The following is a 26,375-nucleotide window of genomic DNA, read 5'->3' on the forward strand; positions in this document are numbered from 1 at the left end:
AGTTATGATGGTGTTATATAGCATCCATTTACATAATAGAAGTGAGATAAGATTCAAATATATAGAATTAGGAAATTGCATAATCTTCAGCTATCTTAGCTAGAGTCTAAGTCAATCTGAATATCTTCCTTCCAAATTGAGTCAATCTAAATATCTTCTCTCATAATAAGGAATTATCCTCTTTGGATTGATCGCATAACACTTAAGAAGCTCGGGGTTTGAGTCTCTCCTTGGACGCTAATAGGGATAGCTACTGAAGCTTTTGTCCGATCAATAATTTTATGGTCTTGAAAGATTGGTTAAGGTGTATATAAACTGGTCCAAACACTTTTAATCATTTAAAAAAAAAAAAGTTTTATTGGGATTGGTGGTGCTTGTAGTAGAGTAATAATACTGTGGTAATCCTTTTGATGAATTTAATGTAGTGTAATAGTGAGAAACAAACACACCCATATATATAGGGATAGGGTCATGAAATTAAATCAAAAGAAAGTAAATAATACAACAATCTGGTTAGAATACATTTTGTGTATGGTACAAAAGTATGTAGAAAAGTGTACGTATGGGAATGGATGTGAGAAATTATAGAAAATATAATATGCCTATTTATAGAGGCGGCACCATTGCGTGTGTGCATCCATCTATTATTCGTACTGTGGGACAATACATCCTTCTGTAACTTATATCCCCACTCCAATCCCACGGCTCTTATTTTCATTACCCCATCGGGCTCCACCAAACCTCCATTTCCGCTGTTTATCGCTTCATCGGCGGCCAGTATTTGCGCTGCACGTGTAAACTAGGCAATTATTGATTGTACATGATAATGCTAATAGGAAGACAATAATAATACATCACCCATCGCTCAACTGAGATATTTTAAGGGTTTTCCCATTGGCTAATGCGAGTCCTAATTTAATTTTACAAATTTTCTCTTATAATCTTAATATGATAGTTCATAATTGATCAACTTACAATTAGACATATTGATTCTATTATTAGACAGACAAGACTCTTTACGAACTAACCAATTATGACCATATAATAATAATAATTCATGTAACTTAACCTCTATTAAATTATAATCTCATCATAGTAATAAATTTAGTTAGTCTTAACGTTATGACTATAAAGAGGTTTTATTTATATATATATTTTAAAATTAATTTAGAAAAAGATTAAAATTTAAGATTTGGGTGTATGATTGATTTTGAAAACAAATTTTTTGGTGAACTATCCACATCCATTTTTCTATATACACTATTATTAATTGTTTTTTTTTTTAATAATAATTTTTTAACTCAAACATATTTATAAATTAAAAATTGGATTATATAGCAAATATAGAATTAATTATATATAAAATATATTAAAACAAACATTTTTTTCTTAAAAATATTGGTAAGAGAAGTGAAGTATAAAAAAGTATTTTAAGAAAATACGTATCTTAATTTTTTATATGAACCATCAATGTGCCGAAAAAAAGGGTGGTATGTTTTGGAAGAAATCTTCATCGTACATTTGGAACATTATGTCTCACCTAGACCCCACTTCCAAATTTCCATTATCAAGAATTTGGTTTATCAAACATCAATGGTAAAAAACTTATAAAAATTTTATGTTTATTACAAGAGAAATATTAAATGTATAAAGACTTTGTACAAAGGATTTTTGTACAAAGTGATGTGATAACTGTTACATCACCAGTTTATAAAAATAAAAAAAAAGATTGATATGAAACTAGTGATGTAACAGCTGGCACATCACTTTGTATAAATTTTTTTTGTAAAAGTTTATGTACACTTGGCCTTTCTCTTTTTACCATTAATTAAAAAAGTTTAAAATTTTATGCAGTTATAATGGAAGACCAATCAGTTATAGAAGGTAGAATTGATTAAAACAATAACGAGATATTGAGATGCTGATTTGTACCACCAAACTTCTCTTAATCACTTAATTTAAATATTGAGTAATGCTGGTTTGGTCTAAGGCCAACCATTTGTCACTGCTATTAATGTGCCACATCTTTATTTTATTTTAATTTTTTTAACGATAAGAGATATCTTGATCAGTTTATATGTATCTCAACTAATTTTTAAGGATCCTAAAATTATTATCTAGGTATAAGCTCTAATAGCCACACCTGTTAGCAACCGTAGAGGTTTAAACTTTAAAAATCATGTTAGATTCTTGTTTTACTCTTTTACTTTTAATAAAACTCAAATATAAGACATCATGTTATATCATTCTCTTAAAAGATCATATTATATTCTTCTCTTACTTTATTATTATTAAGAGAATTCAAACATGAGAAAATATGCTAATAATAATCTTTCATTACTCTTTTATTATCAGATAATTAAATAGTGATTAACGTGCCCGTGCCACGTCTGGCGGCTCGTTCATTCTTATTTGTTTTGCTACTTAATCAACTATACAAATTACTAGTGCGTTACTAATTAAATTTAATGTTTAAATACTATTTCTATAACAAAAAATTACTGGACAGATAAAAGTCGGTGCCTATTATCTTATCATTAGAAGGCGCGTGCTTCAAATTATTTCATCTCATATTTTCTTGCACTTATTGATTGCCTTTAAGATCTTTTTTGGTGTCATTTTTTATTTATAATTAACAAGTAGAAATTAAAAAAACACACACACACTCACGCGCATTACAAAATGGGGATTTGGTAACAGTGAGGATCTGATTTATTTGAAATTTAGAATGGTAATAATAATAGGGTCAGATACATGACACAGTAACTTCACTGTTAAGAAAATATTTTTGACAGCTCACCAATTACATCAGGCAACGTGGCCGTCCTTCAACCAGTTGTACTGACACCGAGATAGCACAGCAGATAAACTGGGGTGGCCGACAATTAGACAACCTGATTTTGTGGACATCATCTCTCTCCTTTTCTTGTCCGTCCACGTAACCTTCTCACCAACGCTTCTGATTTCTCCATTTCCTTGTACGGTCCTCTTTTGTCCAACCAAATCAACTCAATGACATTTCCAACCCTATTACAACCTATCCTAGTAGGGGTGTTTTTGTATATTTCACTTACTGTCTTACTGAGGACTTGAGGGAAATAGTGTAAAGTTTGTGGTTAATATGGTAATTAGACAATAATATTACTAGAAGATATGTAGAGGATATTTGTCAGAATTTCAGATCATCTTTCATCGTTTTCTCACACACTTTCATTCCATTCTGATTCTGTTCTTAGTTCTTAACTAAAGAAACCAAAAAAGTTAAAAAAAAAAAAAAAATTATTAAAAGAATATTTGATTCTCTTGCATAAGCTAATGTGAAGAAGTGATATTTCTGTAATCTTCACGGCTATATCCAAAAGGGTTCTTGGATTTTCACAGATTGGTTTGGAACAGCAGCTTGACAGGTACGGTATGCAAGACATCCATTCAATCGGAGGAGGCAGGTTATATAGTGGCGGCGGAGACAGGCGGCTACGCCCCCACAACCACCAGAACCACCAGGCACTCAAGTGTCCCCGCTGCGACTCACTGAATACCAAATTTTGTTACTACAATAACTACAATCTCTCTCAGCCTCGCCACTTCTGCAAGAGCTGCCGCCGCTACTGGACCAAAGGTGGCGTCCTCCGTAACGTGCCGGTGGGCGGTGGCTGCCGCAAGACCAAACGTAACTCCAAGCCTAAACCCTCTTCAGACTCCTCGGCACAACAAATACAAACACAAGCACAAATTCCAGCACCGGCTTCAGAAAGAGAGCCTAAGAGCAATTCTCATAACTCCAGTAGTGAAAGCTCGAGTCTCACTGTGACGACGAATAATACAAATGTTGAAGCAGTGTCCGTACATTCTTCGAGTTCAGTGTCGAACGTCTTGAGTATGAATAATGATTGCAATCTTTTCGATAATAATAGCAACAACAACAATAATAATAATAACAACGGTGGTGGTTTTGACGGTGCAACAACGACGACTACTTTGCTGGAACACGGTTCCGATTGTGGTGGGATATTTTCAGAGATTGGGAGCTTCACGAACCTGATTACGTCATCGAGTGAGCCGTTGTCGTCGTTTGGGTTCAGTAATTTAATGAATGCTCAACAAGGATTAGAGAGTCATCATCAGTGGCAGCAGCAAGAACATCAGCCGAAGATGGTGAGTGGTCACATGGGAGGAGGTCAAGATCATCATCAGTCGAAGATGCAGGAGATGACGACTGGGTTGCTTGATCAGACGGTGCAGGCTGAGTTATCGGCACTGCAGGATAGATCGGGTAATGGAGGATTTGGATCGTTGGATTGGCATGGAAGTGGTGATCAAAACTTGTTTGATCTTCCTAACGCTGTTGATCATGCATCTTACTGGACTCAAACTACTACCCAGTGGACTGATTATCTCCCGTAAATCTTTTACCTTTTTTAACTAAAAAAAAAGTTTCTTTTTTTGTTAAAAAAACAACTCTCAAAAATATCAAACAAATTAAATCCAGAGAGTTATATGAAAATTGAAAAGTATCAATATGACTGCTTTCTATGTAAATTTTTTTTTTTTTTTTTTTTTTTTTGGGTTGATTTTGGAAGTTGTTTGGGTTTGATCTTTGATGTCCATGTGCAACTAACTTCGTGTTAGTTTTTATTTTATTTTAATGTTAATGCATCTGGAATTAGATTAATCATCAAGAAAATATAGAACGATTATAGAGTGTTTTGATTTATTTATTAATTTGTTTAATTTGTATTGGCTAATCCTCCAATTAGTGGATAACATACTATTCATAACGTTAATGGTGATAATAATTACGCGTTGGCCTGTAACTGTATGGAGAAGTAGTGTTGGGAGTGTACTAGTCGGCAAGGGTGGGTTGGCCGGGTGGGGGTGTGGTGACAAGTACCATGCGTGATTATGACTCCACGTGGCGGTGATAATGGGGCGGGCTTTTCTTAATGGGAGTAGGGCCACGTGGGCTTACGTGATAGGCGGGCACGACAATGAAGGGGTTGGTTTGTCCTGAGTGAAAGAAATTAAGTGATGAACAGGGTAGACTGAGAGTGATCGAGAGATGTGAAGTGAAATGATATCGGAAAATGGTGAGAGAGAGAAATAAGAAGAAGAATGACGTGGAAAATCGAAGGGCCCAGATTAGGTGGGTGGGTGGTTACTGAGAAACAGGTGATTTTGGGGAAGGGGCTAACGGCAGGCATGTGCAGAAGTGGTCTTGGTCACGCCTGCCTTTGGTGGGATGTGTGTGTTTTTTCACTCACTCATGATCCCACCATGTTTTTTTTGGGCTTCTTTTGGTATCAGCAACAGATTTATTGCAACTGACTTTCCCATACCTTGGTATTATTTTCGGCATTGGAATGGCCTTTCCCCATGCCACTTCCCGTTGTCTTTTTCACTTCCATTTTTGGGTAATTGTAGAATTCGAATTTCGGAGTTTTCATTTTCTTCAACCTCCGGTCGGTTAGGTTCAGTGTGTCAGTACAAGTCATTTAGGTCAAATGCTACTACCCACCTTAACTCGCATCCCTTCCAATAAGAGAACTTTTGAGTTAAAACTGAAATGAACCCCAATACTTTGCTGGTACATGTACAACTGCAACTGCTAGGACGGTATCATGGGAGCAGTTGTAGATGCTAGATGGTAAAGTTTCAAAGGTTAGCCGAGATGGGGTAGGCTTGGTTGAAAATTGTTGATTAATAGGCAGGATCTGACTACTATTTGCTTTCTTAAATGTCTCTCTGTCTATTTATTTGAAATTTTCGCAAATGAGACTCTTAACTCTCCTGTTACCATCATCAACACATTTCTTCTCATATTGCATCCTTTGATTTGATCATTCAGTCGCGCTAATTAAGAACAGTTGTTGAACCGACTTCAATTAATGGTCCAGGAAAGAACTATTCATAAGATAAAACCAATGGGTTTTGCTTACGAAACCGTCCAAGCATATGAAATACGAGAGATGTGACACATGAGGAGGTCTAATTTAACATTTTTTTCCCCAAATAGAAAATAGAGTAAACCACATTTTCCCACCCAAGGTTTGGCTAATCTACAAGTTTCCACCCCTAGTTTCATAAATTACAGATTCTCACCCTAAAATTAATACCGTTATTTTTCTCTTAAAATAACTCTCGCATCTCAAATAACCCCCAGAGATCCCGGCCAAGCCAAAAATCTAGCTTGATTCCTACACCATTGGACCATCCCTTTATCCTCCTCACCAAAACCCCTAACTTTTTCATTCGATTGCACCTCGACAAGGTGTCAGAATTTGGCTGGAAAGATGCGACAAAACGCGAAAACCCAAGGGAGAGGTGGCGGCAATCGACGGGCAATTGCAGTTGACGATGTTAGTGGTTTTGGTGGGGAGAAGCTGGTGACGCTATTGGTGGTCTTGGGGGTGGTTTTCGGTGCCGAGACCTGCTAGAATTTAGATGAAATGCCGATTGACACTAAAAGTGACGATCGCCAATTGGGGGATTCAATCAGGTGGGAAGGTTAGGGATTTTGATGTGGGGGTTGAGGGGATTGTAATGGTGGTGTCGGGAGGGGTCAATTGTGCCAGAAACAAGCTAGAACGGCCTGAGACCTCCGGTGGGGTGAATTTGAGAAATAAAATGTTATTTTAAAATTTTTATCTTTGAAATGACTATTTTACCCTTTCAACTGTTAGATTAAACAATTTTTTGTTAATTTAAAGGTGAGAATTTGCAATTTATGAAACCAAGGGTGGGAACTTGTAAATTGGCCAAACCTTGGGTGGGAAACTGTCGTCTACTCTAGGAAATATAAGGATTAATTAGAATTAACTGGCACTGGACCAGTGTGTTCCAGAATTGCCTTGACATTGCAGTGCAGAGCAACACAGTGGCATGGATTGTGACTAGAGATTAGTACCTCAATGTTAGGCACGTGGTGGTGGTCCTCGGCGCCATTGCCCCTCAATTTTGATGTGTGTAATCGCATTTGATGCACCATTATGGCCTTTGTTGTTTCACCAAACATTTGAGAACGAAGTGGAGCCATAAAACAAAAGTGATTTTTAATGCTAAGGATGAGCGAAATGTGATGCATGGATTAGCTTAAAATGTTTCCCAAAATGATTGATAAAGATTTCCGTACTACCAGTAGAGAGAGATTGGTTTTTTCAGTATCCGAAATGGTATATTTTACTGGACAAATTTTCGTACCATTTAAGCAGAAATATGGCCCTGCCCACAACTTTGCTTTGTACATGGACCATGACGGGCGGTGGTCAGTGGAGTGTTGAGTTGTGGGGACTTGGTATTCATTTGAATGGTGAAGTAAGTCAAGTTGTTCTTTAACTTCTTTTAAGGAAACAATTTGGCAGCATAATGATGCAAATACTGAAGCTTTATGGTGGAGTAATTCTTGTTATTTCTTTAATTATTATAGTTTTTTTGTTTTTTTTTTTGTATCAGAACATGAAAACATCTATGATATTGTTGATCCTTTTCACTGTACATTCCAACGCCGAATCTTAAGTAAAAGAAAGAATCAATTATACAACTAAATAACCAAGAAGGGAACATATTGCACTTAGAATTTCCTACATAGAAAACACTTCTTCCAGCTTCTTCGCTTTCTAAATTGTCTTCTGTCAGTTTTCGCCATTCTCACTGGGCTGCCACTCCACTCTGAGGGTAATCTGTTCAAGTCAAAGCCCAAGTATGAGAAAACTAACTCATTGTCATATCAAGAGAACAACGAGGTATCGGTAAATTAGGAACTTACATGGGAAACATAAAAGAACTTGAACTTGCATTGCTGCTATTTGACTGACAAGAAATGCTTCCTGAATATAGTGTTTGTTCAAATGGTAAGAAATTGGATTCTTCTTGATCATGTTGCTGAGAAGAATCTTGATTTGAATTTGTTTCTGACATGCCATTTTGAGGCTTTGATGCGTGGAACGCTTCAAGTAAATGTTGAGAATATGCATGTTGTTGAAATTCCTCTTCGCCATTTATGGTTGTTATAGGTGAATCAGAATTATGACTGATGCTTCTGCTCTCCTCACTTTCAGAAGAGGCGTTGCTTGTATGAGAGTTGTTATCAATGGTTACTTCGATCGCAGATTGTACCATAGAGTTCCCAAAGTCTGCTTCTCTACTTGCTACCTACAAATTTTTAAGAGATTAAAATCTTCAACAGTCATAATGATCTAAAATCATGGCAGGAATATATGTAACTTCAGGCGAAAATAATTGTTGAAACTCTGATGGTAGCATTCAATCCTCATCTATTTGATATTCAGCAAAAGAGAATGAAGCAAACGAGATAGCAACACATAATGACCATTAATGCATTCATTTATACTACTACATTGTAGCCATAACTTGTATTTACTTAACCCTTGTTACCATGAACTCCCACTAAGGTATCAACAAATCCTCAATTCAAACATTAGAAATCCCGGATAGCTGCCAGCCTGCCACAATAGTAACTACAAGTCTGCTAGAGAGCTTCTATTTTGTTGTTATTGTTGTGGGGATTTAATCGAATGCTAGCAAATCCTAAATCTTAAAAGTGAAAATTAAGTGGACAAAGGACAAATAACAACCACATGTGCACTATCAGAAAAATTATAGTCTAGTCTCTCAAGCCGCCTCACAAATTGACTCTATTACTTAACATTTAACCTCTCTTTGATGGCCCTCATTCTCTAGGTGTAGCTTTGCCTTTTATTTTATTCAAATTACCTAACGGTAGGATTTAACCATTTTTTATACAATTCTATATAGGAACATATTAGAAAACCTATATCCTAATGCAATACTAATTTGAATTGAATTTGACTCTACAATCTCAACAGTTATTGGCTGGTTTCCTGTTGGCAAGCTAGCATAATTAAAAAAATGAGTTCCAAAGAAGGATACAGAGATCAAATTCTGTAGATTTGTTCCTCTACGGGAGAGGAACAACTGGAGTAAACTTCTTCAGCACATCATAAAACCAAACCATGTGACAATAAGAACCAATTTGTATAGACCTAAATCAGTTTGCCTACGTCTAAATTATATCTTTAGCATCCATATAGCTAACAACTGCTTAGTTTGTAGTCCTTTCTATGCCATTAAAACCTAATCAGAATGAATGTACAGTTAATTGAGACACCAGATTAGAGACATTAAATACACGTTGTATCAACTTTTTAGCTCTACAGACACATGAACCGAATCTGGTGGAGAAAAGTGCCCAAAAGCATATATGAAGACAAGCCTCATCAGCAAATAGCTATATATGTATGGAAAGTGAGTGGCATCTTTTCTTACCTTTTCAATTAGTTCCCTTTCAGCAGGTACAATCTTCTCTACTGAACAATCAAGTAATCTGACATCTCTTGCATCAGTATTTTCTCCATCTTCCATCTTCAAGTTCTTAGATTCATATTTATTGATGACATCCTTATTTGAGTCATTCTCAATTCTAAGTTTTGGCTCATTTGACAAGGATGACATTATCTCCAGAGTTCCTTTGGTTGATTCACTCTTCTTGTCCACATCAGAATTAAGCATTTTGTGGTTCATCTCACAATTTCCCACCAAGCACTTGTTCAGTGGAGGCATTTCCCCATCCATGAAAATCGACTTAACAAACTGATAACTGTGCTCTTGGAAAAATGCAACCAGCTCTGGTGTGTCGGAGTCCTCTTCCTCCATTATCATTTTAGTATAATACTTCTTTCTTTCTTTATTTTCTTCTGTTCTACTCGGACTCGTAGCACATGGTGCTGCCTGCAATTGATCTTGATCCCTCCAAGCCATAAATTCATTAACTTGAGGGACCTTCTCGACAACTCCATCACTGCTTCGTCGCTGAATTTCCAAATTTCTCTCCGTATCCCTCTTCAATGCTCTCATCTCCTGAAAGTTCTCACTGAATTTGAAAGCCTTGTAATCCGACTTATTGATCAGCGTTGAACTCCCACACATGGAATCTCAGTCTGGCAGGTACAAAAATTTAGCAAGATCAAATAGAAATATTCATGAAACCAACCAAGATATTTGACATCTTGTGATAAGACTTAATATCAATACATAAGCACATACAAAAGGTTAGATTTTAGAAGGCACAAATGATTAAAATGGAGGGGATACATGAATCTCAAAAGAGCTTATCACTGCTTATAGTCAAACTGAATGTGATTGGTTTTGCTTTGACAAAATGCAACTAGTATCTTCATCTGTAGCATAAGTCAATTAAAGTGATACAGTATTAAACTTAGTGGATTACATCAAATTACCAGGCATGGTGGGCTACACCTCCTTATGAAGTGTCATTTCTGTCAACTGGTAGACAAAACATTCCCTGCATATATTTCAGAAATATCAACTACACAATCTGATTGTTTCTGGATAATTCGTATTCAACCAAATCGATGTTTGTGAAACCATCACAATCATTCACATAATACATAATGCTATTTCCCTCAACAAACGCTATTTCTGTTACCGTCTCATCATTTGGCACATAGGTTCGGTTTAACCTTACAGAAAACATGATGCTAACCCCAAATTTTCCAGATGACAGTAAAAATACAACTCATCATTAGACAAAAATTAGTACTTCACTGACAGAAAATGGAAAGTATCCATATATGGAGATGGTAGATGTAACCAAGTTTCATTAATTAGCATATAAAATGCTCATCATTAGACAAAAATTAGTACTTCACTGACAGAAATTGGAAAGTATCCATATATGGAGATGGTAGATGTAACCAAGTTTCATTAATTAGCATATAAAATGCATTAGCAATTTAGCGCAACTGTAAAGAAGTCCAGTCAAAGAAAGGCATTAAAGTATTTAAACGCGACAACTCAGCGGAAGGGTAGAATATATATGTTGCTTATTGTCCTTGTTTGCAGCTGAGTTTTCATTATCAAATTATATCACCTGAATATAAGACCACATTTGATCTAACAAAACAATTCTTTGATCAATATCAATTATCAATTCAAAAGAAAAATTCCACCAAAAGACAAAAAAAGTCTAATTTCCAAAAATTTCTGCAAACCTTTCCAGATCAAATCTGCATTCCCTCTTCTACCTCCAGCTATCTCTGCTTGAAATCAAACAAAAACAGATGAACCAGAAAACCAAAAAGAACACAATGCCTCTATATTAACAAAATGGTGAATATAAAGGAGCAACAAATTCCCGGATTCTAATACAAAAAACAGGAACAACCCCATATCACATTTTGACGGAAACTTGTGATATTTGATATGAATCCAAACAATTAAGCTGAAATAACGAAAAAATGAAACCTACATGGAATGACAAAATTTTAAACTACTAACCTCATAAAAGATAATAAACCAGGTGGCGAGAAAATTAAGAATGAGAAAAATGAGAAGTCATATATGCATGAAAATGTAGAGCTGATGAAAACAAAATTATAGGGGGATAGTTGAGAGAGTGGCTTTTGACATAAAAAGAACGCAAACGGTTAGTTAAAAAGTGGGTACAATAAATGGACAGTTTGAGTCATTTAATGTCTCTTAACATATGAAACTGATGCCCAGTTACCATAGAACTGTCACTTTGCCAACACAAAATTCTTGTGATCTTGTCCCAATCGCATCCAAAATCTTCCTGTCAATCATTTTTGCTCTTTCAATTATATATACTGTATATATTTTGTTATGCTGTTATTTAAAACGTGCCATAAATAAAGTTCGTTTACAATATAATTTTTTTGATTCTATCTATATATTAAAAATAGAATTTTTAAGGAAGGAACTAAAATTAAGATATATCTTTACCAAGTATAAGTGGACCTGATAAATTTCATTAAATTTTTGTTGGATTATTATTAAAATTGAATATAAAACTTGTAAAATAAAGGGTTTATTTCATTTACTAGTCATTGAGTCTCAACAATTTTCGACAACATTAAGTACCCATAAAATTATTTAAAACCATTTTAGACAAGCCTCATCAGCAAATAGCTATATATGTATGGAAAGTGAGTGGCATCTTTTCTTACCTTTTCCATTAGTTCCCTTTCAGCAGGTACAATCTTCTCTACTGAACAATCAAGTAATCTGACATCTCTTGCATCAGTATTTTCTTCATCTTCCATCTTCAAGTTCTTAGATTCATATTTATTGATGACATCCTCATTTGAGTCATTCTCAATTCTAAGTTTTGGCTCATTTGACAAGGATGACATTATCTCCAGAGTTCCTTTGGTTGATTCACTCTTCTTGTCCACATCAGAATTAAGCATTTTGTGGTTCATCTCACAATTTCCCACCAAGCACTTGTTCAGTGGAGGCATTTCCCCATTCATGAAAATCGACTTAACAAACTGATAATTGTGCTCTTGGAAAAATGCAACCAGCTCTGGTGTGTCGGAGTCCTCTTCCTCCATTATCATTTTAGTATAATACTTCTTTCTTTCTTTATTTTCTTCTGTTCTACTCGGACTCGTAGCACATGGTGCTGCCTGCAATTGATCTTGATCCCTCCAAGCCATAAGTTCATTAACTTGAGGGACCTTCTCGACAACTCCATCATTGCTTCGTCGCTGAATTTCCAAATTTCTCTCCGTATCCCTATTCAATGCTCTCATCTCCTGAAAGTTCTCACTGAATTTGAAAGCCTTGTAATCCGACTTATTGATCAGCGTTGAACTCCCACACATGGAATCTCAGACTGGAAGGTACAAAAATTTAACAAGATCAAATAGAAATATTCATGAAACCAACCAAGATATTTGACATCTTGTGATAAGACTTAATATCAATACATAAGCACATACAAAAGGTTAGATTTTAGAAGGCACAAATGATTAAAATGGTGGGGATACATGAATCTCAAAAGAGCTTATCACTGCTTATAGTCAAATTGAATGTGATTGGTTTTGCTTTGACAAAATGCAACTAGTATCTTCATCTGTAGCATAAGTCAATTAAAGTGATACAGTATTAAACCTAGTGGATTACATCAAATTACCAGGCATGGTGGGCTACACCTCCTTATGAAGTGTCATTTCTGTCAACTGGTAGACAAAACATTCCCTGCACATATTTCAGAAATATCAACTACACAATCTGATTGTTTCTGGATAATTCGTATTCAACCAAATCGATGTTTGTGAAACTATCACAATCATTCACATAATACATAATGCTATTTCCCTCAACAAACGCTATTTCTGTTACCGTCTCATCATTTGGCACATAGGTTCGGTTTAACATTACAGAAAACATAATGCTCACCCCAAATTTTCCAGATGACAGTAAAAATACAACTCATCATTAGACAAAAATTAGTACTTCACTGACAGAAAATGGAAAGTATCAATATATGAATGGTAGATGTAACCAAGTTTCATTAATTAGCATAAATGCTCATCATTAGACAAAATTAGTACTTCACTGACAAAATTGGAAAGTACCATATATGGAGATGGTAGATGTAAACAGTTTCATTAATTAGCATATAAAATGCATTAGCACAACTGTAAGAAGTCCGTCAAAGAAAGGCATTAAAGCTTTAAACGCGACAACTCAGCGGAAGGGTAGAATATATATGTTGCTTATTGTCCTTGTTGCACTGAGTTTTCATTATCAAATTATATCACCTGAATATAGACCATATTTGATCTAACAAAACAATTATTTAACTAATCAATTATCAATTCAAAAGAAAAATTCTACCAAAAGACAAAAAAAGTCTAATTTCCAAAAGTTTCTGCAAACCTTTCCAGATCAAATCTGCATTCCTCTTCTACCTCCAGCTATCTCTGCTTGAAATCAAACAAAACAGATGACCAGCAAACCAAAAAGAATACAATGCTCATATTAAAATATGTGAATATAAAGAGCATCAAATTCCCGGATTCTAATACAAAAAACAGGAACAACCCCATTCACATTTTACGGAAACTTGTGATATTTTATGAATCCAAACAATTAAGCTGAAATAACGAAAAAATGAAACCCTACATGGAATGACAAAATTTAAAACTACTACCCTCATAAAAGATAATACAGCGTGGCGAGAAAATTAAGAATGAAAAAATGAGAAGTCATATATCATGAAAATGTAGAGCTGATGAAAACAAAATTATGGGGATGTTGAGAGAGTGGCTTTTGACATAAAAAGAACGCAAACGGTTAGTTAAAAAGTGTACATAATGGACAGTTTGAGTCATTTAATGTCTCTTAACATTAGAAACTGTGCCCAGTTACCATAGACGTCACTTTGCCACACACAAATTCTTGTACTTGTCCCAATCGCATCCAAAATCTTCCTGTCATCATTTTGCTCTTTCATTATATATATCTTATATATTTTGTTATGCTGTTATTTAAAACGTGCCATAAATAAAGTTCGTTTACAATATATTTTTTTGATTCTATCTATATATTAAAAATAGAATTTTTAAGGAAGGACTAAAATTAAGATTATCTTTACCGAGTATAAGTGGACCTGATAATTTCATTAAATTTTTGTTGGTATATAATATTATTATTAAAATGAATATAAAACTTGTAAAAATATTGCTAGTCATTGAGTTTTAGTGAAAAATCGTTGTCTCAACAATTTTCGACAACATTAAATACCCATCAATTATTTAAAAGTTTAAAACCATTTAAAAAGTATCATAAATTGAATAAATTATCAAAAACTATTATAAATATAAAAACCTCTAAAAGCATTAAAATATCTAAATAGAAAGGTCTTTGATAGTTTCCAATAATCATTCCGCGATATTACTATTGAGTGATCAATTAGATTATTAGATATATTACTTAAGTGGTTCTAAGTTTGTTTACTTTAACTCTCAATTTTAGTAAGAGTGGCCCCTGAAACTCTTATTCGACGGTATCCAACTATAGGTGAAAAAGCAGCCCGCCCCGACCCGTGGCGAGTTGCGCAAAGTGGCGGGTTGGTCCTAACCCACCCGGCAACATTGGCAGGCCGGTTAGGCCTGCCAATGTTGGGGAATTGGTTGGCCCAACTCGGACCGCCAACCCTAACCTGTCGGGTTAGGCCGCGGTTGGGTCGGGTTAACCCTCTTTTTGATTTTATTTTATTTTGTTTAAGTTTAAATGTTTAATTACTTTTCAAATGAATAATTAACAATTTATAAATGAAATGTATTGTTTTTAGTTAAGTGTTAATTTCTTTTCAATATCAAATTAATTAAACTAAATTTTTTTTTTTTGTTAACATTCCAATATTTAATTCAATTTTAATACTTAAATTTGTAATATAAGAATATTAAATTTATTCATTTATTAAAAAATAAAATAAGAAATTATAATAATTATTGTCTCGTTCAAAACCTCACCAAGAAAAATCCAATGGGACAAAACTTGGTAAGGAAAAAGAGTGCAATAATTGACAATTAATTTACGTTACAATTTACAAAACAACTCATTTTGGGATTCACTAAGACCTCCCTCATCCGTATCATCTATATTACAAATAAATGATTCTATTAAAATATCGTTGACAACTCATATTGACTTTGATGGCGCGACTGTTCCCAATCTCGAAGACATGTGAGGACTTCAATCATTTTTGTGAAAGTTTAACCCTCATTTCATTTAAAATTCTTCCACTTGTACTAAATGTTTGTTCGGATGAGACGGTTGAGACAGGAATAGTGAAACATCCAAGGCAAGTCTTGATAATACCGAAAAATACATTTTCTGGCTCTCCAATAGTCTAAGAGATCAATGTTGTCTCTGTTGTGGATCTACTGGTAACATTTCAAGGGTTGCCAATATTGTTGAGCTCATTACTCTGCGACTGCATGGAAGACAGTATATTAGTTGTTATTGTTGGTGGAGCTTCTGAAGAGGAGGCTGTGCTTCGGATTCGGGTCCTCTTCGGCCTATTCAGTGCACCCTAAGAGTGAAGTTTTCATTTGTTTCTTCTGAGCAACTTCCCTAGATGTTTTGCCTCTTTGCGGATTCCCTACCTGTTTTCATATTGAAATAACTTCAAAAAGTATATTTTTTACCTCTCCCATTTGATTGGCATATACTTCGTTTTGTAAGTTTCACATAAATTGTCAAAATCATTTTCTAAACGTGCTTTTAATTCTATGATCAAATATAGCATTAAACAATAAAGAAAAGAATGGGTTTCCAATATTTTTTTAAAAAAATTTCCATTGCCTTTATTGGGGCATTTAAAATTACATTGTCTTTGTTTTTTATATAATAACTTGGAAATTTTTATAATTGTATGTATTACCAATAGACTAGTGGATAATACACACCAGAAAGTTGTAAAGTGGATTGGTAAAAATTTTAAGAAAATGAATACTTTAGCTTTTTGCCAATCATTTTCTACCAATAATGAGACCTCTATTATTTGCTACATGACTAATTATATTAGCATAAGGTAAACATGAATCAAACATTAAATAAGTACTATTCCATCTACAACGCAGTCAATACAAAAGTTCTAGGAGACTATTTGATTTTATACAAGCGTCTTGAATTCAGTATTTCTTTTATTACTACTAGTAATCCAAGCCAAACAATCTCTAATTCTATTAATATTTTCTTTAATTGTTTTCATACACTTTTCACAATTAAATTAATAACATGACATACACAACGTTGGTGAAAAAACTTCAAATTGTTATATAAGTAATTACTTTGAAAATAATTTATAGCTTTACTATTGGAACTTGCATTATCTAAAGTTAAACTTATCACTTTACTAATAATATCATAATCTTCTAAAACTTCAATAATTTTTATATAAATTTATTCACCCCTATGATCAACATCCATATTCTAAATCCTAATAAAGATTTATTTAATTTACATTCATTATCAAAATAATGACTAGTCACACAAATATATCTTGTTTAGCTCTACCACTCCAAATATCGGCAGCACTAACATGACAAGTATGTATTTTATTTTTAATTTCATTTTTCTAAATAATTTTATAAATTATTTCTAGTTACAATTTCAGAATAACTTTTAAATCCTGGAAAAAATGAATTTTGAACAAATCTTTCAAAATATTATCTTCAGCCATATAATAGGCTGATCAGTTGCAGCAATATATAAAGCTAACTGTTCCCTATATACATCAGAATTAAACGCCAATTAGTACCCATATTGTTATTTGAGTTTGATTGCTTTCTTTATTTTCATGTTGATTATTGTTTATTAACATGCCTTTTTAAAGTTTAGTATCATTACCTGAAGCTTTATAAATATTTCTACAGTATTTGCATCTCGCTTTCTTGACTTGATCGCCATTTTTTGTCTCGTAAAACTTGTCGAAATGCACCCAAACATCTGTTGTGTGTCTGTCTTCGCTTTCGACGGCAGTTGATGATCCTGCCTCAGCTTGAGATGAAGTTGACGAGCACGACTATTACGAGGATGACTTCTAGAACCGCCGGGAGCTGTTGGAATCGGGAGCATATTTTGAGGTGTATCGGATTCTGAGAATGGGAAAGCGGGACTATTTGAATCTCCTCCTGCATTTATGTTAGTAAATCGTGACTATGACTAGGAATAGTTTTCCTTCATCATTGAATTGATGGGAGAGAAATACTATCCATTGTAGTTAAAAAAAAATTTGATGTAGAAGAATAAAAATTAAAAGAAGAGAATTGGAATATGGAAATTGAAATTTGGAAAATTGGAAATATGAATTAAAAATTGCAAAAACTAATAAAAATTAAATACGAGCAAATTGATAACAAAGAGTTAAGAGAATAAATGTAATTGAGAGATTAGAGATTAGAGAATATGAGAGAATGAGGGAATTTGTTGTGAAAAAATGTGAGAGTTTAAGCCAATTTTAAGAAAAAATGGGAAAGAAAATGATGAAAAAGACCCCTCAAACGACTATATTTAAGGGTAAATGGGTAATTTGAAAAAACAATTAATTTTTTATTTATTTTTATTTTTTTTGGCCAACCTGCCAGGTTGGCTGTTGCCAACCCGCGGGTCAACCCGGTGGTCGACCGTTATTGCGGTTGGCTGTCTCTTTTAGAAGAGACAAAACAGCAACCCGGTGGGTTGCCATTTTGCAACCGACCCGCCCACGGTTGCTGCCGGTTGGGTTTAACCCAGACCGCCATATTGGCGGTCCGGGTTCATCCCGCTTCATTCGCCGGGTTAGGGTTGACCCCTAACCCGGGTTCATCCCGCTTCATTGCAGGCCGGGTCAGGTTGACCCGCCTAACCGACCCGTCACCCTAGCCCGACCCATTTGTTCCACCTCTTATCCCAGTCATAAAAATTAAAAAAAAAAAAAAAAAAAATCATTCCACATATCTTTTAGCGTCACGTGACCGAGCTGTTAAAATTAGAGAAACCATTCTATACCTCGACCCTTGGTTTAGAATTGGGCCAATTCTTTCAGGGCCAATCAGACCCCCGGGCCCAAGGCCAGTAACGCCCAACCTTTGATTTTGTTTACTCACCATTGATTCAAGTTATGTTATGACCGATAATGATTTACTAATTACTACTATGTACTAAACGAAATAACTCTTAACAACCGCCAAATTTCCTTCTAATTAACCTCAATCACCTTAATTTAGGAACTAACACAATATATTATTTTTTCATTTTATTTTCCATGGTTTATCAATTAATTCCAATTCCAATTTTTTATTTTTAAAAGAAAAAGGTAGAGTGGTAGTTTAGTAAATCTACCAGTATTTTCCAAATGCCGTTGAAGATCCATGTCTAAAAAGAGAAAAACAAACAAATAAATTCAAAACGAAGTCTCTCTTTGAGAGTAATATCCTTCACTCACTCACCAACCCCAATTTCACTCAAAATTTCAATTTATTTTCTAATTATTGAAGCTAAATTTTTTGAAACCAGTACCAGTAGTGAAGAAGAATGTTCGAGCCACAACACTTTCTGGATTTGCAAGATAATTCGACATTTGGGGACCCAAAATCCTGGCTCATCGGAGACGACAACTCCTCCCCGAGTCAGCATCGAACTCATCCCTCACTCGGAACAGTTAACAGTAATGTGGATCGCGTCCTTTTCAAGGACCTCGTCGAGATCGTCCCTCTCGTTCAGTCCCTCATCGTAAGTAATTTTGTAAACCTCGCCTTTATTTTTCATTTTAATTTATTTTATTTTTAGCTTTTTTTTTTTTAATAAAAAAAAAAAAATGGTTTCCTTTTTTCAGGATCGGAAAGCGAACAGTTCATTTACTCGCCGTGGTTCTGTATTTTACACTAAGACGCCTTCAAGAGAATCATTATCCAAAAAAGTAAGGCTTTTTATTTATTTTTAATATTATTATTTTAATTTTAATTTTTCTGTTTTACGTATATTTGGGTTAATTATGTTAAACAAAGTTGTTTAGGCAATTTATGTGTTGTCTTAGAGAGTTAGAGGTGGCCAAGTAGTGCATTAGGCATCAAAATATTTTGCGGTTTTAATTAATTTATTGATTTTTGTAACAATATTGAAAGAAATTAATTGGGAATATTTGTGTATCTTAATACCTGAGAAATGCTTGTTGCGTTAACGGGGTTTTTTTTCTAACCGTCAGTGCACTGAAAATTGCGTCAAACTTCTGTCTTTAAGTCTTCTTTAGTATGTGCCTTTCGAGTACATTTTAAAGTACTCCTAATTAGTAAACAACAACAAAAGAATTGAAAATGTAATAATTTTAATTTTTGATTAGTGTTATTAAGTTGGAGTGGTTGATTTATTATTTTCTTTTTCTAGCTACAAACATTATGATGCACATCGAAACTTGTGTGTTTAATCATTTGTCATTTTGTATGGTTTTCTATTGAGTATTATGATTTGGAAGTGGGATATCCGGGATATAATGGTTGGTTGAATTGTGTTGGATTTCTTGTACTGGCTGGATACTTATGATTTTCGGTGATTTGATTAGCTGTATTTTCTTAAATAATAAAAATTACTGAAGGAGATGGTAGTTGGAAATTTCTACCGGTTAGACATTTTTTGCCCATTCAGTCATGTCTTAGCATTTGTGACTTGTGAGTGGTTTGTCAGAACTGGAATCAAGTGTGTTTGAGTAAATTTCTTGTATCTTGTTGGGCCAATGTGATATATTGAAAATTTTCTGCTAAATTGTTCAAGTACTCAAGCAGAGTTTGGAAGCTTCTTGCATATATTTCTATTATCGTTGTTCATGTGGCTATTAGTGCTCCTGCCAAACACATTTCTTGGTTGCAGTTTGACTACATTGATTCAGATTATTGTTTTTGTTTGGTAAAAGTCATGGTTGTCCATGGCATCCAAAGTGCCACTTGTAGCTATAATTAAGGGCAGGCATGATCAATTACTCATTTCTGTTTTTGATTATTTAGGCCACAGATGAAAAGGATATCTGGGCTATGAGTATCAAATTTCCGTTTCCAACTGCTGCTTCATTTTTCAAGTTTTCATTTTGACAAATTCTTTATTTTTCAGTTCGCACTTATATTGTGTCAGTATGCATCTGTTTTTTTTAAGAGTGTTTTGTTTATTCCAAATCATGGTCTCAAATAGGGTATTTATTTGCTACTATTGTATTGTCAAATGCACATTGATTATTCTCTTCTTATCCATATTAAGGTGGATCCAAAAGGTAGGAATGTAGCTCAGTCCCTTCCCCCAAAGAAGAAGAAGGACCATGGAGATAAAGACCTAGGTAAGAATGCTAACAGTAACCAAGATGCCGATAGTTTCTCAATATTTTCCTCAAGGGCTTTGGCATCTGATAAAGAAAAAGAAGAGTTGGTTGCATTGAGAGAAGAAGTAGAGGATCTACGGAGGCAGTTATTGGAGAAGGATGAACTACTGAAATCAGCTGAGATTTCAAAAAGTGAGATGAACGCTGTTCAATTGAAACTTGATGAGCTGAAACTCCAGGTTCAAGAGAAGGACTCTTTAGTTAAGTCTACACAGTTACAACTTTCTGATGCAAAGGTACCTAGAGTGCCTACTGCTTTGTGTTGTATAATGAATTTCTCAATGCTTTGTTGTTGTATAATGATTATTTGTAAACAATCTTATGCTATCATATACCTTTATCCACAGATAAAGCTTGCAGACAAGCAAGCTGCCCTAGAGAGGATACAATGGGAAGCAATGACGGCAAATAAGAAAGTGGAAAAGCTCCAGGAAGAACTAGATTCCATGCAAGGAGAGATTTCATCGTTTATGCAGTTATTCAAAGGCATTATTAAGAATGATTCCACTATTGATGCTGATGATGATTATGATGTCACACCATATTATCGTGATCATCTTTCTGATACTGTAAGTTCTTCACTCCCTTCTTGATTGCGCTAGTTCTTCTGTTTTGCTTTGTTTCTCCCACTTCTGTGGTGTTCATTGCACATTGCATGGTACTTAATTGCTTTCTTACGAAACAAACATTCCTGAGAGGGGGAAGTCTACAAGCAAAACATTTGTTTGATTTATTTACTGATTATAGCGAATTGCATTTGTGTTCTGCATCATATATTTATGCTATTAAATTTGAAGTCATTGTTGCCTTGGATAAGTTTAAAGTGGGTTAAGTGACAACATGTGAAATTACTTTTGGACTTATACTCATCTTACAAAAAATGTAGCCAATTAGTTGTTGAGGAGAAGTAGTTTGGATCTCTATAGATTCAGATAATTGATGGTTCATGTTTTTTCTATTAGACATTGTAACGTTGATGTTGCATTGAGCAGGATGATATGGATGATACGGAGACACAGAAAATGGAAGAAGCTAGAGAGGCGTACATTGCTGCTGTTGTTGCTGCAAAAGAGAAGCAAGATGAAGAATCTATTGCCGCTGCAGCCAGTGCAAGATTGTATCTTCAATCAATTGTCTTCAGATCCGGAAACTTTTCCGACCCTGGGATTTCAGACGCTTCTTCGAAAGCCTTAGCACGCTAGCTCCTTCACGGTCTGATGTAAAATGTTCCAAAAGTTCACACTGATTCTTCCTGTAACTTATATTGCTTCTCTAGTTTCCCTCGTAACTGTGACTTGTTAGTAATATAAGGCTTCATTCTTGGTGTTAATAGCGTCTACCCTGTTGTTTGATGTGAACAAATGTATGAATTTTTTTATCAATAGAGTCCACCGATTGAGGAGTGAAGCATCCAATTCAAACTCACTCTTTTCTCACCGATTTCTGGCCTAATAAGATCCCGATAAACTGAACAGTCATACCAGACATAACTGATTAAAACAAAGAACCCAACCGGGATTATGTTTCTGTTTGGTTTAGATTATGCTTCAGAAATAGTTTTGTATTCATTATTCGGTGACGTTCTGAAAACTTGAATTATAAGATTAAAATGACAGAGTGGATGTTATATAAATTTTAAGAATGCATATTGTTGCCATTCTACGTCAAATGGAGCTGAGTTAAGGGGTGAGTTGCACCAGTCGGAAATAGTACTGAATGGGATGAGACATTATTGGTTGGGGGGGAATGTTGTAATCTTACATCAAATAAGAAAAAAGTTAATGACATTTTCATCCCTGACGTTTGAAGAATTGCCTTTGGGCCGGTAAAATATTAAAAAGTCATTATAGTCCCTGTTAAGAGTGCTAGTGTTAGTATTGTGCTGATGCTTTGAAACTGAAATGTCTACCATACCCCCATTTGTCTTTTTGGAAGGATAAATACAGAATAAAAATTAGACTTTGGAAATTAATATAATGAAATTACAATGAAATAGAAAATTAATAGAATCTATAAAAAAATAAAAAAAATTCACAATTAAATATTTAAAATAAAAATCTCTACCTTAAAAAACGAAAATAAAAAAAATTCTCATATCAAATTTTATTTTATAATTTATTGTTTCCTGATTTAATTTCATTATTATGTAAATTAAAATGTTCCTTTTTTTCAATTTCATGTTATTATTCTTAAAATTTGTAAAAGGACAACCATACCTTTATACTATATAATTTTTTCTAACTGTAGTAATCTGACAAGAACTTATCAAAAAAAAAAAAAGTAATCTGACAAGAACTAAAATGACTTTTTTAGATTTTACTCATTTACTGGGACAAAGTAACACTTTTTTCAAACATGAGAGATGAATGTCATTAACTCAACAAAAATGGTTGGTTTAAGCCTCTAAGGACTAATAAGGGTAGATAAAATGGTATAGGCGAACTAGACTAATGTTATAATCTTACGTATAATAAAAACAGATTTTTTTTATTTTTTTATTTTTTGGTTTTATACTGTGGAGAAGTAAAATAATCTGATAAGAATAATTGTTAAGCCCCAAAGACGACAATTTATAATAATACCATATTAATTATATTGAGGATTGTATGAAGGTTATTTAATATTTATTTCAAATTTCTCATCTTCATCTTCATCCCATACTTTATATGTATAAATTAGCATCCATAAGCCCCAATATGGAAAGAATTTCCAAAATCTTAAATGCAAGAACTTGTGAGACGGTTTTACTATAACAAGGATTAGATAGAATTTTTTGACACATTACAGGAAAATTAGTCTCTTGCAACGCAGAAATTTCCATGTTCTAACGATCATAATCTAAAACTAGCCATTATATAAATAAATGAAATATATAAAATTGAGAAGATGAACATTAATTCAGAATCTACAACACTGAAAACTCAAAGAAATGGTCTTGTGTTTCCTCAAATGTAGTCCCTCTGATTTCGGCATTTGTGCTGGACTCCCTTTCCACTCCCATCCCAATCTGCATTACTGTTTTTATTAATTTTCACCAATTATTTTGAAAATCAAAACTTGCAAATTTTCATATTAACTTACACAGGAAACGCAAAAGATCCCGAGCTGTTGTCCGATTGATTGGAGTCACTTGATCCTACTGACACCATTCCTTGATTCTCCATCTCCTCATTCTGGTATCTCCTTGAAGATGACTCTGCATCTACGTATATAATCTCTTCTTCATCAACCTACCAAAACCAAAACCAAAACCACAATCAAATTAATTCAACTCCACTTTTGTTATCAATAGACAAAGAAATTCAAAGCTCACCATCACCTCTGTGACAGGGATTTTGATATCTTCCTCACTTGTTGGGCCATCTTCATACGTCTATTCCACCAAGAAATGAATGTTATTTCTACTTCTTAACGAAAATAAACAAGCGGGCTGCCATTTTTTTTCAGAGAACAATGAGGTTCTTTCCTAATTACCTTTTGATTGAGAGGCCATGAACTTCTTCTAGTACTTGTACAATCAAATGAATCAATTTGATTGGTTGGTGTTTCTGATTTGCAATCCTTTACCACATCAAATGCTCCATCCTCTCTAAAGCAGAAGACGATATAATCTTCATCGGTAAAATGAGGCCAGCTCGAGTCATTACCATTTGTGTTTTCTGTTGAAACAAGATTATGGCTCCTCGCCTGTGTTGATGTACTGGGGTTTATTCTTGTACCACATATATTATTATTACTATTCTTATTGCTGCATGATCGCTTTCTCCTTAGCAACTTTTTACCAATCCTTTTGCCTTTAGTACTCTCACCATCTTTCATCTCAAATACCATGTTCCTCATCGGAAGTTGCGGCGGCGACGATCGATACGTATCCGTCTCATCATCTGCAAAAAAAAACCCGTATGACATTATAAGTTGTACACACAAAGCCAACTATAATCTATTTGATTACCTAAAGGGAATCTGCAAGCGGTGAAACATGAAGCCCAGTCCTTCACTCTCCATCTAACGAGTCTTGTAAGTGACCACTGTATCCACATCTTTGATGATGTTTTTAAGTTGTGGTTCTTTTCTGTAACAGTTGGAGAGAGATGAAGAGAAAGAAAGATAGAGTTAATGGATGAAATGAAAGGAGAAGAGAGGGAATTAACCGTTTGAATTTGAAAAGATGAAAGAATGAATTAGGGAAGTTACTGTTCGTCAACCCATGATGATTAGTGAGTCAGTTATGATTCTTAACATGGTAAAAAGAAGAGAAATTTATGGAGATTTTACTCGTCTTTCGTCAACTACACATAACTATGCTCTTAATTATTATAATATTCCCCCGAGGAAAAGAAAAGAAAAAAAATTCAAATTTATTACAAAGAATACAACTAATTAAATACATAAAATAATATAGACTGGTTTAGCAGAGTATTAATGTGACATTATACCTGCTGATGTCTGTTGATGCTTGATTTTGACACCAATTACTCGTACGTATAAAATATTAAAATGATTTAGAAGTCACACGTGATATGAGGGGATTGAATCAAATAAAAGGTGAAGAACGATATTTAAAGTGGTTCGGATGCTCTAAAGTGAATCCTACGTCCACTGCTATTGTATTAATAAGAAAGAGTGATCAGGTCGCGTTCAACAAGCTAAGTTACAGTTTAGAGAGAGAGAAAAATATTTCAACGTAAAATCAGCTAATTTTTCCAAATGAGAGGGAAATCCTCTATTTGTAGTGGGAAAGTTCAAGGTAATGATTATGAAAGCTGCAAGTAGGTAAGTGCCGTGCAAATCCTTTCTTTGCGTCCCATTGCCACATAGGCGATCTCCAATCGCTTGCTGGCCTGACACTCACTTGCTGCACTGACAGGAGTCATACCACTTGCGCTAGGCGCGACGTGGCTGCACCTAGACGGCGCAAAACCCTTATGAACTCTGACCATCTTTTACTAACAAGGCTTCACGCCAGCCTTACTTTTTCCGACATAATAGAAGTCCCCCAGATTTTAAGGTTCAAGGATCGAACCTTGAAAAATTCATAATTATGCCATGATTTGACATATTCAAATGACGCTTGGTCGAGCCAACCTAGCTACAAAGAGGTCGCAAAACATTTTTCTACAAGCGACCTAAGATGGTCTTCTTCCGTGAAGTCGATGACTCGGATCAGACCTTACTCAGTGCCGTATCAATGCACCTCTTATCTTAACCGAGGTCCGCGACCTGATTACACTTGGCATATTTTTGCTGGAGGCAAGGAATCACATCGCTTTGCAACCGACATGCGATGAAGAGTGTTCTTTTCCAACGACCTCTTCAGATGTTATCCGTTGCGCTTGACAGCTAATTCATTAATGAAGTTTCCTTTATTTTGAAAAACGTGTCCTGTGCGCAATAAGTGTCAGCCATGCGCATTAAATGCAAGACATGTTGAAACGACATTCCTTATTAGGGCATTAAATGCGGATGAGAGCGCATTTAATGTGGAGGAGAGAATTGAGTCGTCGCTCGATTATTTCAACAGAAAGACGCGACGATTGAATTTCTTGAAACGTGGCTGTTACTCATTTTCGTCGATTGATGACACGTGGTCGTGATCATCGTCGAAAGATGCATTTCGCTCAAACGTCGCTTAGCTTCAGGAAGACCAATCGTCGTTTCC

The 26,375-nt window shown here is 34.7% G+C and overlaps 4 protein-coding genes across 5 annotated transcripts; 2 read left to right on the forward strand and 2 right to left on the reverse strand.

The window, feature by feature from the left end:
- The first annotated feature begins 3,186 nt into the window (after positions 1–3,186).
- Positions 3,187–4,593, forward strand: LOC116146324 (dof zinc finger protein DOF5.4). The gene has a single exon (XM_031431734.1). It carries the CDS (start codon positions 3,415–3,417, stop codon positions 4,402–4,404), a length of 990 nt encoding a protein of 329 aa, XP_031287594.1. The 5' UTR covers positions 3,187–3,414; the 3' UTR covers positions 4,405–4,593.
- A 2,913-nt stretch (positions 4,594–7,506) lies between these two features.
- LOC116146288 lies at positions 7,507–10,341 on the reverse strand. Of its 2 annotated transcripts, XM_031431699.1 has the most exons (4): positions 10,275–10,341; positions 9,304–9,974; positions 7,763–8,148; positions 7,507–7,676 (listed from the first exon to the last, which is right to left on the reverse strand). In XM_031431699.1, the coding sequence occupies exons 2-4, from the start codon at positions 9,961–9,963 to the stop codon at positions 7,568–7,570; spliced, it is 1,155 nt and encodes a 384-aa protein (XP_031287559.1). In that variant the 5' UTR covers positions 9,964–9,974; positions 10,275–10,341; the 3' UTR covers positions 7,507–7,567. The 2 variants fall into 2 exon arrangements, with proteins under 2 accessions (XP_031287559.1, XP_031287558.1); XM_031431698.1 differs by lacking the exon at positions 10,275–10,341 and having other exon boundaries at positions 9,304–10,023.
- Positions 10,342–18,750: 8,409 nt separating this feature from the next.
- LOC116146329 (protein MICROTUBULE BINDING PROTEIN 2C) lies at positions 18,751–22,132 on the forward strand. Its single transcript, XM_031431740.1, has 5 exons — positions 18,751–19,086; positions 19,190–19,273; positions 20,599–20,952; positions 21,064–21,285; positions 21,709–22,132. Exons 1-5 carry the CDS (start codon positions 18,889–18,891, stop codon positions 21,916–21,918), a joined length of 1,068 nt encoding a protein of 355 aa, XP_031287600.1. The 5' UTR covers positions 18,751–18,888; the 3' UTR covers positions 21,919–22,132.
- Positions 22,133–23,614: 1,482 nt separating this feature from the next.
- LOC116146295 (protein BREAKING OF ASYMMETRY IN THE STOMATAL LINEAGE) lies at positions 23,615–24,756 on the reverse strand. The gene is made up of 5 exons (XM_031431703.1): positions 24,669–24,756; positions 24,191–24,600; positions 24,030–24,089; positions 23,798–23,946; positions 23,615–23,723 (listed from the first exon to the last, which is right to left on the reverse strand). The coding sequence occupies exons 1-5, from the start codon at positions 24,754–24,756 to the stop codon at positions 23,615–23,617; spliced, it is 816 nt and encodes a 271-aa protein (XP_031287563.1).
- Positions 24,757–26,375: the final 1,619 nt, after the last annotated feature.

Source organism: Pistacia vera, unplaced genomic scaffold, assembly GCF_008641045.1.
Source record: "Pistacia vera cultivar Batoury unplaced genomic scaffold, PisVer_v2 Contig476, whole genome shotgun sequence".
NCBI classification, from domain to species: Eukaryota; Viridiplantae; Streptophyta; class Magnoliopsida; order Sapindales; family Anacardiaceae; genus Pistacia; species Pistacia vera.